This window comes from Condylura cristata, unplaced genomic scaffold (assembly GCF_000260355.1).
Source record: "Condylura cristata isolate star-nosed mole 26May11 unplaced genomic scaffold, ConCri1.0 scaffold00043, whole genome shotgun sequence".
In the NCBI taxonomy this organism is placed as follows: Eukaryota; Metazoa; Chordata; class Mammalia; order Eulipotyphla; family Talpidae; genus Condylura; species Condylura cristata.
Window position 1 is genome coordinate 432,662 of NW_004567144.1, and position 16,398 is coordinate 449,059.

At 36.8% G+C, this 16,398-nt stretch overlaps 1 protein-coding gene across 2 annotated transcripts in view; it reads right to left on the bottom strand.

The window, feature by feature from the left end:
* Positions 1 to 15,630, bottom strand: part of HEPH (hephaestin) — a 90,039-nt gene extending 74,409 nt beyond the window's left edge. For both annotated transcript variants that reach the window (XM_012733920.1, XM_012733919.1), the window contains exons 1-7: positions 15,455 to 15,630; positions 13,220 to 13,464; positions 12,149 to 12,361; positions 10,133 to 10,315; positions 8,915 to 9,169; positions 6,116 to 6,284; positions 4,805 to 4,941 (exon numbers count right to left, since the gene is read on the bottom strand). In XM_012733920.1, the coding sequence (XP_012589374.1) occupies positions 4,805 to 4,941; positions 6,116 to 6,284; positions 8,915 to 9,169; positions 10,133 to 10,315; positions 12,149 to 12,361; positions 13,220 to 13,464; positions 15,455 to 15,630 (1,378 nt within the window). The remainder of the gene's footprint in view (positions 1 to 4,804; positions 4,942 to 6,115; positions 6,285 to 8,914; positions 9,170 to 10,132; positions 10,316 to 12,148; positions 12,362 to 13,219; positions 13,465 to 15,454) is intronic.
* Positions 15,631 to 16,398: the final 768 nt, after the last annotated feature.

The window sequence follows — 16,398 nt, forward strand, 5'->3', positions numbered from 1 at the left end:
GGAATTTCTTCTAACCTACACTTATTTCCACTACTTTTATTGCTTGAGCTCCTATTTCAGGGTAGAATCCATCAAAAAATCTGACCTTGCCTAAATCACAAACCAATTTGGAGAAGGAACAATTATTATACCATATATCTGGACCTCGAATCATATATTATACCATATATCTAGACACGACATCTGGAATTTTCATTTATTCCCTTCCCACCACATTCAACATAGATTAGGTGACTGTAAAGACAAGTCAGAAGTACCAAGGTAAGAACCTGAGCGCTACTCTATCTCCAACCATATTTCTGAGTTTCTGACTTGTTTCAACTCAATTTGTATACCTAAAGGCCCACATCTGCTCAAAGACTAAGGAGACCATTATTCAGATCAGAGTAGAATATAACAACCAGAAAAAAAAGTAAATAAAGAAATAGAAGATTTATACAATACAATATACCCACTATATCTATCATACATATAAAACTATAAGCCATGGCCCTCCCTGGTGTCACAGCAGGTTAAAGCACAGCTCTAAGAAGTTAAAGTCATTTCTGCATGAGTTTGATCCCTGCCTGAACTGGAGGTGATCCACATGGCAAACATGTCCTGGCTCACCTACTGATCCCCTCAGCAGTGAACTTCATCAGTCCACCTGTTCTGCTCCCCACTCTGTCCCTGGTGAATTCTCTCACCACCCCTGCACCTCTGGCCTGTACCCCAGTTCTGTATGCACAGATAAATAAATCTTAAAAAAAAGCAACAAACTATAAGCCACAACAGAATTCATATTCTGAAATTCATATGGAATACTTTCCCAGATAGATTTTAGACCCTCAATTGTCAATAATTTTTAAAAAATGTTTTTTTCTCGAATCAAATTGGGATTAAGAGTTAGAAATCCATAAATGAAGGAAACAGAAAAGTCACAAAATTGTGGAAATTAAACAACACATTTTTAACCAACCAATGGACCAAAGAAGAAATCACAAGGGAAATTAGAAAATACAAAGAGCAAATGAAAATGGAAACACAATATACCAAAACATATCAGATTCATTGACAGTGGTGCTAAGTGTATATTTTAAAGTTACAAACACTTACATTAAAAAACAAAAATATGCCAAATTAAAAAAAAACTTTACAACTTAAGAAAATTAAAAAATAAAATAAAATAAAATAAATCCAAAGCTTGCAGAATGGAGGAAGCATAATAGCAACAATAGTGGTAATCGTGATAAATGAAATATAATTAGAAAAACAATAAAGAAAAAGTTGGTTCTTCAAACAACATCAAAAAATTGAGAAAATTTTATCTGGATGAACTAAGAAGAAAATAATATAAAAATTTTCAAAATAGAAATGAAACTGGGGACACCACCACCAATTTAACAAAATTAGCAGATTAAAAGAGCACTATGGCTGATTTTGTGCTCAAAAGTGAATAAACCTGATGAAACTGATAAATTCCTATAGCAGGCAACCTATCAAGACTAAATCATAAAGAAACAGAATAGGGCCCTCCCTGATAGCACAACAGGTTGGGACAGAGCACTGTAAACTAGCCTCAGCCACCTCAGTGCAAGTTTGATCTCCAGCCCAGGAGGTGACCCACATGGCGTGGCAGGCCTCTCCTGTCTCGCCAACTGCTCCCTTCAGCACTGTACTTCATCGTTCTGCCTGCTCTGCTCCCCACTCTGTCCCTGGTGAATCCTCTCACTGTCCCTGCACCTCTGGCTTGCACCCCAACTCTGTATTCATAAAAGATAAATCTTAAAAAAAAAAGGTGAAGAACAGTAACTAGTAAGGAAATTTAATTAATAATAAAAAATCTCCCAACAAAGATAAGCAATGTATCTGATGTGTGCCATGGTGAATTTTACTAAATATTTAAATAGATAAGACATTTTTTTTCTCATACCATTTCACTTTTTTATTGAATAGGCATTACACTGATACAGAAGTCACACAAAAACATTACAAGAAAAGAATACTATTGGCAAATACCCCTTTAGGAATTGTGCTATAAAAATTCTTAACAAAATAGTTGCAAACTGAATTCAGCTGCATATTAAAGCAATTACACAACAGAACCAAGTAGAATTTATTCCTGAAATGCAAGGATAGTTCAGCATATGAAAACTGATCAAAGCAATACACCACATTAAAAGAATGAAGGGGGAAACAGCACATAACCTGCTCATGCGATGCACGCAGAAAAATCATCTGACAATATTCAACATCGTTTCATAAGAGAAATACTTTTAAACCTACATATATGAAAGGATATTATTTCAACATAATAAAAGCAATATTTGAAAAACCCATAGTGAATATCATATCCATTTAAAGACTGAAAACTTTTTTCTCTGAAATTAGGAATAAGGAAAAGATGTTGGAATCCAACATTTCTAGTAACATATTACTGGATAATTTAGACAAATATATAAAATTAATCCAAATTTAAAGAGAAGTGAAATTAACTGTTTGCAGATGAGATGATCTTACTTGAGATCCAAAAATGTCTTTATTAAAAAAAAACCTGTTAGAAGTAATAAATTAGTTCAGCAAAGTAGTAGGATATAAAGTCAGCACATGAGAATCATCACTGTATTTCTTTAATAGAATAACGGATTCTATACTCTAACAATTTTATTAAAAATAACATCAAAAGTAATAAAGCATTCAGCAATCATAAAAAATAAACTCATGCCATTTACAGCAACATGGGTGGAGGTAGAAAGGATCATGCTCAGTGAAATAAGTCAAAAAGAAAAATATTCAGTAGTTTTGCTTATGGGAGGAATATAAGGGGGGGGATAATAACAATACAAAACAAACAAACGAGCAGACGATTATAAACCAAAAATATCCTGTAGGAAAGGGGAGCGAGAAGGATAGGAAGGAGGGAGTGAGGAGCACAGGGGACTGTGTTGTTGCTGGGTGGGTGAATTGTGGAAGGGGAAAGCAAACATTGTTTTAAAATGTACAACAATGTAAATAGATATACAGATAAATAATTAAAAATTTAAAAATTAATACAATACTTAAGAATGATATTAACCCAGGGTATGAAAGACTTGCTTGCATAATGAAAAATGTAAAATAATGCTGAAGACATAAATAAATAATATCCAATGGTCATGGATGGGAAGAATTAATATTGTTAAAATTTCAATACTTAGTATGATTTCAATCTTCATCTACTTTTTACTGTCTTCTTGTAACCAAATATGTGGTTGATCCTGGAGAATGATCCATGTTCACTTGAGAAAAATGTGTATTCCATTTTTGGGGGAAGCAGTGCCCAATAGATAACTATTAGGTCCATGTGGTACATATCTTCATTTAGGGCTATCGCTTCCTATTTTAAGAGTGCATCACATTACACTCTTTAGGATTGCTACTCTCAATAAAGGGTGTGTGTACCCTTGATAGGAACACAAAATGCTACAGAAATTATGGTTTCTTAAAATTCTAAATATTTAATTACCATAGATTCCAGGAATTTGACTTTGGGTTATATACCAAAAAGAACTGAAAGCCCAGTCTTGAAGATATATTTATACACCTATATTAATAGAAGCATTATTCAGAACAGCTAAAATATGAAAACAACACACGTTCATCAAAGGATTGATAAATAAAAGGCACATAGTTAAGCCTTTAAAAGCAAGTTTTTCAACAAGTGACAACATAGATAAACATTTAAGATATAATGCTAAGTGAAATAAGTCATTTACAAGAAGACAAATGTTGTATGATTTGAGATACCTGGATTAGTGAAAAATAGTACAGAAAATAGCACAGTATTTGCCAGGAGCTGGAAGAGTGGAAAATAGGTGTTATTAATGGGTATAGAGTTCCAGTTTTACAATATAAAAGGATATATGTATTTAATAATGATTTAATATTACTGAAATGTACACATAAAGTGGTTAAGATGATAAATATTATGTGTGTTTTTACCACATTATTTAAAATTCAGTAATAAAAAGACTAGAATAAAAATACCAGCTAATGATAGCACTTTAATAATGTCTACTCTATTTCTTTAGGTATTCATTACATCTCCCTATCCAGCTGATGTAAGACCTACTATCCATGTAATTAACTCTTATAAGCAACTGGCACATATCTATCCATAGAATATTTCTATTGCATTGCTTTCATTTCAAAAATTTTGTTCTATCTGTTCAATTTTGTTTCTATTTTCAAGATGTCACTAAACCTTACATAACCTTGCTATTCTATTTCTATTGTGCTTTAGATCTTCTGTATACCTTTTCCCAGGTCAGTCTCTAAAGCTTTGTTCTGGATTCCTCACTATAGCTATTATGTCTGCATGCCATGCCAATATCTGCTACTGGTCCAATTTTTCAAAAAATTGAGATAGTCTTACTGCCTTAGATAGTGATTCAGAAATATACCTAGAGAAATCATTCTCAAAGTTTGATCAGTGCAAGAATGACACCAGATGTTTACTGAAAAGGGGTTCAGTTGTAAATATGAAAAATGCTATATCCTCTATTCCCATCTTGGAGATTCATGATGAATGAAAATTAATACAAGGCTCTCAGAAGTCCTACAGTAAATTATTTTAATATATTTAGCTTAGTTTTGCAAAATCATTCATACCCATAATCCCTTTCACAAAGGATTGAGTGAAATCCTTTTTCACTCATCTCTTGGGACTCACTTCAGGAGATGTGTGTCTAGAATGTGTCTCTGTGCCACCACTATGTTCTAGTTTCTAAGTTCTCCCAGTTTGCTGGCTCTAGTTAATGGAGTTAAAAAGTGAAGAATTACTCACCCAAAATTCCAAGATGCTCATCTTCTTCAAGCTGCACCCTTTCCTGAAATGTCTCATCTTGGAAGGATTCATATCGGACTTTCCAGTAAGTTCCTCCAATTCGGCTGGAGCTCCTTTGAAAGAACTTCTCTGAGACACTAGCATATAAGGATACAAATGTATAAGCATGATTTAATAATGTATCAAATAATGTCTCTATCTCCCTTGGTTTCATCAACTTAATAGATTTCTCTGTGGTTAGGAAAAACCTCAAAGTTCAATCAGCTTATTCTCCACCCAGTAAATTTTCCTCTGGTGACACCAAAGATAAGTGCTTGAGCCTTTCCAAGGTCAGGGAACTAATTTCCTGAGAAAACAATTTCTGTTACTTTTGGATATTTTTAATAATTTATCTTTTTCTTTGTAATAGTCTGGAATTGTCTTGGTTATAAATTCTAGGGAACATTTCTGCCTTCAAAGTTATACAGTCTTAATCTGTCTTCAGTCATACTCAGGTTCCCACGATCCATTCTCCCCTTAATCAAGAATAGCCTTTATTTCAAAATGAATCCCACAAAATTAGAAAGTTCAGTTAGAGATCCTAAAAGTCATGCTGAGTGAGACCAAGTGACTACTTTCCTATGAGAGTAGATTCATTCCATTATTAATAACCATGATGGGAGTTCTAGGATATTCCCTCATAGAGTCTCCTAGTCATCTACCAAAAACCTTTTCAGTGAATGTTCTAGAAACAAGGATAGACCAGTGAGTTGGTCTAAATCAAAGTCTAGCAATTTAATAGGGTTCTAACCCTCTGCTCCATCTTGCCCACATCTGAGTCATGGATAATGCAGGAGAAATCTGAAAAATTCTTCTCAAATGACCACAGGTCAGTTCTATTCCCATATTCCCATTTCCCAGAATACATTAAAAAAATAAAAACCCTGCTTAAATATCCCTTTCAGAGTACGGGAAGAAAAATGATGGATCAAGAAGGCAAATAAGTAAAATGAAGGATTTAAAAGTCATTTCAACTAATTTGGTCTAACCTGAATATTCTTTTTCTGAATTGACCTGGAATTTTATTAGGAAAACATTTCAAACTCTTCTTGGCTACCTTGCTGGAGATGACATAATCATCTTATATAAAGCTTTGTAGATTCCTACAAGCAATCTCTCCAGGGGGCCACAATAATTTGTCTAACAGTTGTATAATTGCACTCCAGCTTGACAATGATTTTGACACCCAAATGAAGTGAGAGATCCTAAGATGGAACAAAAGGTTTTTGGAGATTGGTGAGATGTGGGGAGAGGGACCCCACTGCCTCTTACCTCCCTGGCTCCCTCAAATTCTTCCTAGAACTTCCATCATGTCCCATCGGACCATAGTTCCATTGAATCTCACGGGCTCCAATGAAGTACTTCCGGACTTTGCCTGTGAGCCTACTCACAGGTGGCACCATGGAACAAGATTTAACCTTGTAAAGTGCTTGCATGCCATCTGGAAGAAGAACATCGTGACTGATATGCCCATTCAACTAGAAAGGCTTTCTATGCAGACAACCCACCCTTATCCTTCTAATGTTTCCTCTCTTACTCTCCAGTAGAATCTACTCCTAAACTCTAAATGGGTCATGTTGTCTTACTTTTCAAGAGCCTGGATGAGATAAAGGGAGACCAGTACTTGACCTGCTCACTACCAAGGTCAATTACCATATACTCATTGATTGCTGTCCCTTCAAAAAGCTTACATTATAGCAATATCAGAGTTTAAAGTCAGGTTGCATACCTGAAATCAAATCCACACGTTATCACTATCTGAATGACTTTAGGGAAATCACTTCTTTATCTAAGCTTCAATCACTGTTTTATAAATTGGGGGTCATAATTGTTGGGAGTACAAGTTTAAAACAAAAAAGTATGTTATTTGTTAAGTGGGAAAGCTCTCCAAAAACAATGGAATATCTTCTACACATGGATGTGTAGCTTCAGATTTGGACTACAGGAAAATGTACATTTTAAGCACTGTCTCCAAATATAGAGGATATTATATTAGGATTAATGGTAATATATGACACTGCTTTATAGTGGACTGACAACTTATAAAGGTCATTCAGGTGCATTATATCATTTGTTTCTCATAACACCCCAAGGGGATCAGAAATTTATAAATTAGGAATAAGAGGTATAGAGAAAGAGGAGTAAAGCTGTTCACTTTTGCTAATTATGTATGATATACCAGATTCTGTGTCAAGTGATTTACATGTTATTTCTATCAGCTCTCATCATAATATCTCTTTTTGTAGATGAAGAAAAATTGAGGATCAGAGAGGTAAAATAACTTGACAAACATTACTCAGCTGATCAGTGGTGAAGTTACAACTTAAGTTTCTAGATTTTAATGGAAAATTAGATGCTTATTTACTTTTTCTGCATCCACTGTTTTGGTCTCATCATTCCTTTAGTCTCTGTGATTTAAAATAATAATATTTCGGCCCTCCCTGGTGGCGCAGTGGGTTAAGGCACAGCACTGAGAATCTAAAGCCGCTTCCGCATGAGTTCGATTCCCGCCTGCCGCCTGCCCTGGAGGAGACCACATGGCGAGCCAGACCTCTCCTGACCCGCCCGCTGCTTCCCTCAGCAGTGTACTTCGTTGATCTGCCTGTTCTGCTCCCCACTCAGTCTCTGGTGAAGCCTCTCACCGCCCCTGAGCCTCTGGCCTGTACCCAGTTCTGTATGAATAAATAAATAAATCTTTAAAAAAAAATAATAATAATATTTCTCAGAAAATTCGTTATAACTTTACAAAGTAGCAATAAATATTGCAATCCCTAGATGAAGAAACAGAGGCTTAGAGAAGCACCATGACTTACCAAAGGTAAACAACTGGTGGAAACAGGATTCAAATCTAGACTTGTCCTTCTTAACTATCATTCTGAATCCCTAACCTCCATCCACATTCACATTCTCTTACTGAGGCATCTTTGGGACCAGTGGCAGACCCTGGATGATAGATCAAATGTAACTGCCCATACTGGTCATATCTATGACAAGTGATTTATTATCCCACCAATCTATAACTCTTCATCTACTCAAATCTACTTACTCATATTTGCATATCACTTTTCTGACACCCATCTAATATACCATATATCAAATAATTCCAGAAAGTGAGAACACAAAAAGACCCTGGAGAAGCTTTAGAACACATCCCATATTTTACAGATGTGGAAAAGGAGGCCTTAAAGTAGGAACTGACTTTTCCAAAGTCATGCAGTCAGTTTTTCAGAGAATTAAGACAATATTATTAAACTTCTAATTATTTTCTTAGTACTCTTTCCATTGTCTCATAAATTCTTCCTCTCCTTTGATACTCTTCAGTGCGCTGTACCAAACTTCTACCTCTATTACTTTTGGGTTTCAACTAGACTGTTGCTGTTTGCCCACAATATTCCATGAACTCCTGCAGAAATCTTATTTCTCTTTAAATAACCTTCTTCATTCCCTGTCCAATAAATCACAAATAATGCCAAGTCTTAATTCTTTAGACTTCTAATTTTAAAAAGCAGTTTAAAAGTCCATTTATCTATCCCTAAACCATTTTTTTGCTAGAAATGTGGTAAGTCAGTCCAGAGATGTGTTCCCAAGATAACCCTTTAGCACTTTACCCCCTGTTAGGCTCTCCCTGGCGATGCAAACAGGTTAAAGTGCAGTGCTGTGAGGCTCTCCACAGCCACTGCAGCATGAGTTAGTTCCCCAGCCAGGGAGATGACCCACAGGAGTGGCAGACCTCTCCTAATCCATCTGCTGCTCCCCTCAGCAGTGTATTTCCGCTTGCTCTGCTTCTACCTCTGTCTCTGTCAGACCTGTTACCCCACACACATCTCTGGCCTATACCCCAGTGCTTATATGCATAAATAAATAAAAATAAATCTTAAAAAAAGAACACCTCACTGCCTGAGCCAAGAGAGAATACATGTCCCCAGAATACTAGTATTGTGTTCTATCTTTTAAACCTAGTTGTTTTGCCTAAAAAACCTCTCTTAAGGCTTCAGGCATAAATAAAGATTCTGATGATGATTATTGCTACCTTTCTTCTATATCTCAAGGTTCAGCTATATTGGCTCTCACCTTGCAAATGACTATTCACTTGACAGCTAATTAACCAGGTACCAGGCTCTTGGGGAACCATCTCAGCAGTCACAAAGGTAGCTGGAAAGAGGTTAACCACATCAGTGTGGTGACCCCGTATATTCAGCATCTGTCCATGGAAGAAAGCTGTGTGGACATCTACTTCATTGCCCATGCCAAATAAATGCCAGGCCACACGATTCTGCTCACACATGCTCAATTCTGGTAAGTTCCCAAAGACAAAACCATTGATTGCTGCAAAAGAAAATCCAAGAAAATATCAGCATTAGGAAACCATACATTAATGGGAGAAGGCAATAATAATATATAACATTAAGATGAGTTTTTTTAAGCACACTATGATGAATGACCATAAACATTAACTCATTTAAATCTCACAAATAGCCTAGCAGTTATCTTATGAAAAAGAGAGAGAGTGAGAAAATCAAGCTCAGGGAGGCAAACTACTTCTTTCCAAAAGCTATGAAACTATTAAATGGCAAACCGATATTCCAACCCAGCAATCTGAGAAAATTATGTAAGATATGAAGCTTATTTTGCAATCTATTATTTTCTTCCAAAATTTTAATTAGCATAGTTGCAATTGGTATAGAAACCAAGAGAAACTTGAACAATCAAACCAATCTCTTATAGCATTCCTCTGAGTTTTACCTCCACTCAGTACTGTTTAATCTTAAGCTCACCTATGTCACCTCATGAAACTAAATATTTCTATTAATTAAACAAAAGAAAAATCAACTTGATTCTATTCTCAAAATCAATTCTTTGAACTTGCCTCAGAGTTTTTGTGACTGTAGTTTAATTTCAACTTAATTAAGATGGTAAATTCCCAGCTTGCATCTTTTTAGAATCAAAAGATAGTTAATGAATTACATTAGTGGACAAGCGATTAAGCAGATAATATATGACTTTGGAGTCAACTGCCTTGATTATTCCACATAAGGTTGCAGGGTAGCCTATTAGCAAGAGTGCAACCTATGCAGTTGAACAGATTAGGGCTGGAATTTTAGTGGTGTCATTCATATGTTGCATAATCCTGGAGTCTGTTTTCTTATAAGTAAAACAGAAAAGTAATGTACCACTCTTGGTCCTTGTGAAGATTGAAAAAATATCTAGCAAGTTAAAGCACCCAATAGTCCTAGTAAGACCCTCTCTTAGTATACACTGTCAGAGTGTGACCATCTTCTTTCAGCTCACCATGCATCTTATTACTCTGCTGAAAGGCCTTATCTTCTTTGTCTACTGTAAAAGGATCTGAACAGTAAGTAGCAATGTTCTCATCAATATGCCAGCTAAGGTTTTCATCAACCACACTGAAAAGAAGGAAGAAATCACTGTTCACATCCTGCCGCTGAGGAGGGTTGTTCTTATCCAGGGTTCCTGAGGAAAGCAAGAAAAGTGCCTTTGAGAATCTCCTTTCCTTATCAACAATAAACTGCAAGGGGTATGCATAAGAAAGGGATAAAGAAAGGTAGCTTTAAAAGTCTATCCACAACAGCAAATAAGATAGAACCTTCTGCTGCTAATGTAAATTTACAATCTCCTCAGACAAAACCACCTGTTCCTTTGAGCTTAACACTTGATGATGGAGGTCCTCCCTACTGGAAAAATGGATTAGGAAGCAGCACTGCAAGCTAGCTGTGGCTGCTTCAGTGTGAGCTCAATCCCCGGCCATGGAGGTGACCCACATGGCACAGCAGATCTCTTCTGTCTTGCCTGCTGCTACCCTCAGCAGTGTACTTCACTGATCTGCCTGTTCTGTCTCTAGTGAATCCTCTCACTGTATCTGCACCTCTGGCCTGTACCCCAGTTCTTTATGCATAAATAAAAAATATTTAAAAAATACACTTGATGGTGGAACATACAGGATCTGGAATAATTCCCTCCCAACATCCATGCCTATCTATTCAACCAGGGCCTCAACTTGATGACATTCCTACAACACTCAGGTTTTCAGTCCTGACTGCATATTAAACATACCCTTTGCTCAACAAAATCTAGAACTCTACACAAACATTGATAACTATACTTTCCGTCCTATCCACACTTAAGCTATTACCACACACCTTAATTCTGTATGCTATGATTCCCATAATTATCAAGTTTTAAAAGCGAAATAATAAAAGACAAAAAAGTAAGAAATTTGTTTTGCTTTGTTGGGCCAATTTTTTTAAAAAAGATTTATTTATTTGTGCATACAGAACTGGGGTACAGGCCAGAGGTGAGAGGATTCACTAGAAACAGAGTAGGGAGCAATACAGGCAAATTGACTAAGTACACAGCTGAGGGGAACAATGGGTGGCAGGAGAGGCCTGCTGCGCCATGTGGATCACCTCCAGGACAGAGGGGATCAAACTCATGCTGAAGTGACTTTAGCATCTTAGTGCTGTGCTTTATCCTGCTGCACCACCAGGGAGTGTGCCAATTTTTTTTTTAAGATTTATTTATTTATGTTTACAGAACTGGGGTATAGGCTAGAGGTGTGGTGGGTGAGAAGATTCACCAGGGACAGAATGGGAACAGGAACAGGCAGATCTACTGAAATACACTGCTGAAGGGAGTAGTGGGTGGGTCAGAAGATGTCTGCCATGCCATGTGGGTCAACTCCCTGGTGGGGGTCGAACTCATGCTGCAATGGCTTTGGAGTGCTTCATAATGCGGTGCTTTAACCCAATGAACCACCAGGGAGAGTACTGAGCCAATTTTTTTTAAAGGGCTAATGAGGCCCTCCCTGGTGGCACAATGGTTTAGGACAGAGCACTGCAAGCTATCTGCAGCCTCTTCAATGTGAGTTCCATCTTGGCCCAGGAGGTGACCCACAATGGTGCAGCAGACCACTCCGGTCTTGCCCACTGTCCCCCTCAGCAGTGTACTTCCTTCATTTGCCTGTTCTGCTCCCCCACTGTGTCTCTGGTGAATTCTCTCACACACACACTTCCCCTGCACCTCTGGCCTATACCCCAGTTCTGTATACATAAGTAAGTAAGTATTCTGTATGCATAAGTAAGCATTCTTTAAAAATTATTAAAAAGGGGTGAGGTAATGAAATATAAAAACATAAATAATAGAAAAGGAGTTTGATAAAGTTTATCCTTGCAAAGAAATAAGTGTTTAAATCATAGGGCTGCTGCTCATTATGTAGGTATTTCACTATATTGCTGTTTCCTAGAAACATCCCAAACTGCATGCTTAGCTCACCCTTATGGGAAATACCTCTTTTACAGGTGACAAGAGGCCCAATGAGGCCAGTTGCAATGTCACGTGGAGCATCTACATGAGAATGATAAATCCAAGTGAGGCATGCTGGGTCAGCATCAGTGGGTGCATGGCTTTCTGGAATGGTCCAGTTATAGATGTAACTGTCGCCAGGCTGAACAGAGTCATCAGCTTTCATATGACCAGAGGTACCATCTGGGTATAGAGAGCCTAGAAAAGGAAATTGCATATACCAATCCCAGGATGTGTAAGAGGGAGCCTGGAACATAGAGGTCTAAGGTGTAACACAACATTCCTAACAGCTAGAAGAGGCACAGTTTCTGGTAATATCTATATACAAAAATCACAAATTTCATATCAACAATATGAAGAGGCAGCAGACAATTTGGAAAAGAATGTGGTCATGTAACGCGCTACAGAGTGTTAGTGAAAATGTGGTGGCATACAGGCAAGGGCAAACTTAATGTTAAGCACTCTGAAATATAGAAAGCAGTTACAGTATTTCAGTCTAACAACAACTTAATGACCAGTTGGTCTACCCCCAACCCCCATTTTATGGAAAAAAAAATGAAAGAAAATAATTTGCCCAAGATCATAGAGGAAGTGTGTGATCAATTCAGTACCTTCTCACTTCCTTCTCTATCCTTCTTACTCACGGCTTTATATAGCAATGTTTTAGACAATTGAGCCCAAAATATTAGAAATACAGATACATAAAATTAATTTCCTCTTTTGGAAGACTGTGACACTAGTCTTATAATCACAACACACTCTTCTGTTTCAAATCACAGTCACATATTTTATGGGAATGTCATTAAAGATAATGGGAAAACTTTTCACATTTTTAATAAAGAATATGAGATCCAGATTGGGGCAATGACTTTCCAAAACTCACACGGAGTATGAAAAACATAAATGATAACAGAAGTGCTTTATCTCTTTATCTCTGCCACATCAGAACAATAAAGAAGAAATACTACCCTCACGTACATCTCTCCTTTCTCTCAGATTGCAAAGTAAAAGTGATATATGTTGCAGGCAGGAGGAAACATATTTTGACTAATTTACCTTCTGAGTCCTTTTCATAGAAAACACCATGGGGGTGGATGGTGTAGGGACGAGTGGCAAAATTCTTCAGGTGGATACTGATGACATCACCCACCTCAGCCCATAACACTGGCCCCAGGAATCCCAGCCAAGCAGGCTTGGCTATTTCTTGCATGTATGAACCATCTCTATATTCCTTGTAGATGGTCTTCTTGTAGCTGCTCCCTATCCGGTTCTTGTCAGACTTTAGGAAGCTGGAAGCTACTCTGAGAAGGAAAAAAGAGTGTCACAAATATTCCCACAATCTTAAAACCTCGAGAGAATTATTTCTCAAAGGAAAGTATTCATATTTATTCAGGGAAATTCAAGAAGAAATGACAATATACTGATTAAGCATGAAAGTTTTAGGTAAGACAATGAGAAGCATTACATTAAATCATGGAATTTCTGATATTTGACCATCTTTAATATCTACTTTATTTTCTTTTTATACTATTCTTCATTTTGTGCATTTTTTCATCTGAACTGTAATCCCCATGGGCTTCCCACCACCAATTCACCTGTGTGCCAACATCATAGTCCTGTGCACTTTTCCCACTCCAGTGCTGATCCCATTCCCCTTTCCACCCTCATAAAATGTCTCTGGTTTAACATTTTTTGGGGGTGGAATGAGGAATGGAATAAAAAACAGTGGGGAATGGGGTCAAAAATGGTGGGGGGAGGGAAGTGCACTGGACTATGGTGATGGCACAGGGGTGATTTGGTGGTGGGAATCCCACGGGGACTATTAACTGAGATGGAAAAGGGCATAAAATGATGTGAAAATAAACTATTATATTATTTTAAAAAATGTCTCTGGTTAATAGCTGTTCAATGTTTTATTGTTTTTGTTTTTTACTTTATTACATTTGTTTTTCTCTCTCTGTTTTTCTTGATCCCTCACTCTCCTGCAATGAGTGAAACCATCCATTTCTTTTTCTTTTTCTTCCTAGCTTATTTGACTAATCTACATTTTTAACTTACATAAAAAGGCTACTATCAAAAGCTTTGGAATTTGGAATGGCGGATTTCATGCCAATATTGTCACTTCTAAAATTTGTGTAAATTTGAGCAAGTTATTTCACTTTTCTGTGAGCAATTTCCCTATCTATAAAGCAGAGTTGTTCACAATACAAAACTTGGACATTTGTTGCTCGTGACTAAAAGAATTTAAATGTGTGAAGAACTTAGAATAATGCCTGCAAAACAACAAGAGATTAATAGATGTTTGTTATAAATAGGAAGGGGGATAACAAAGTTATCCCTGAAGGGTATTTTTAACATATGATTCTGCATCTCTAAAACTAGATAAATAAGAATTTTTTTTTCATAAACTGACAGCTATTTTTTTCTTTAACTCTTCCTAGAGAGCTCTCAGATATTACAGACAACTTTGTAAATCTATGAGTTTATAGACAAAATGATTAATGATCACAAAATATTATTTAGCACACACATTTTTTTTTCTTTTCTCAATACATGCTTGCACCTGCAAGACTTTAAGATCAAGAAAGGAATCTGTTAATTCCAAAATGGTAAAAAGAATACAAATTTTGTTTCCGTGAGACCCAGTTCAAATCTTAGATCTTCCATTTACTAGCTGTAGGACTTGGGCAACTCAACTTGACTTTCCTGAACCTCAGTTTACTGATCTATGCATACTTATTTCCCAGAGCTTTTGTGATAATTAGGTGAGAGAAACTGTGTTGATTTCTGGTATGGTGCCTGTCACAAACAGAGCATTACATGAGTAAAAGCTATTCATTTTATTTCCTTGATTCTAAGTTTTATCATATTGTTTTCATATACCTGAAACCAGTATAGTTCCAGTGAAGATGAGAACACAGTTCCATCACACACATCTCACAAACAATGTTTACACACACACACACATCATATTTCCTTTTGTAATGTTAGACAGCTTTTAAAGGTTAGACAGCACTGTGTATATCATCTAAGAATCAAGGAAATATGGAATTGGCTTAGGATCCTAAAAATGCTGATATACAGCTGTGTTAAAAAGCTGACTCCCTATAAGAATTCTGGCTGCTGAGTTAAGTGGCCTTTTCCAGAAAACATGCCACCACGTATATTGCCCAGAGAGATCAGAAATGTTTGCTATCACATCCTGGGAAAAGGTCCTCAAGAGGTTACCTCCTGATATCTAGTATTAACTCCCCATTAATACAGCTCTCTTCCACAAGAAATTAAACCTACATATCACTGTCCAGAGGCTGGTTCGTGATGACGTTTCTTCCCTTGGGAGCATAATTCCATTGCACATCCTGGATGCCGAGGTAGTAGACTCGAATAGCCCCATCAGTCAGTTGGGGCCACAAAATTGGAATGAACAGCAAAGTGCAGAAGAGATGACCTGGCTCCATGGCCCACATTACTTTGGGAAACAGGCAAGTGAATGGTTGATGGTATGAAGGAAAATGAAAATGTTTTGAAACCTAAAAAAGCAAGAGCCAGACCAAGTGACTGAGAAAGCAAAAACAAATTAGCTCCATATCTCTGTCTTACCTGACTTCTTTCAGGTCAGCAAGTGTTGAATAATCTCTACACATTGGACTTTGGAGGGCAAAGTTTAAGAGTCACTTGCGCTAATAATTATGCAGCACTTCCTTCAGAAGAGAAATCATAATTCAATTTTTTCAGAAGATAGAAGAAAGTATGTACTCTGACCCAACAGTCAAGAAAACGGCACCAGAAGCCTAATTGGGCTAATGACTCACTCCATACATGAATCAAGTCACTATTTCTCCCTGAAATGCTGTTTTCATTGTTGCAATTTTCTACCTTTTTTGAATTGTGGTTAAAACCAAATGAGAATTCACCCCAAAAGCCCACTTTTTAAGATACTTATAGGCCCAGAATGTAAAGTCAAAATATCAATAAACATTAGAATGGATGAATAAATTATACTTTCTTCATACAATGCAATTATGTATATCAACGCTAATGAACAAACTACACCTACATGCTAAAATATGAATGATTCTCACTAATGTAATGCTGCAGAAAGAAACCAGACAGGTAAAAGTATATACTGTATGTTTTAATTTACATCAAGTACAAAATCAGACAAAATCAATCTATGCTATTAGAAGCCAGGATAGAGATTATCCCTGAGGTAAAGATTGGTGAGCTGGGAAGTT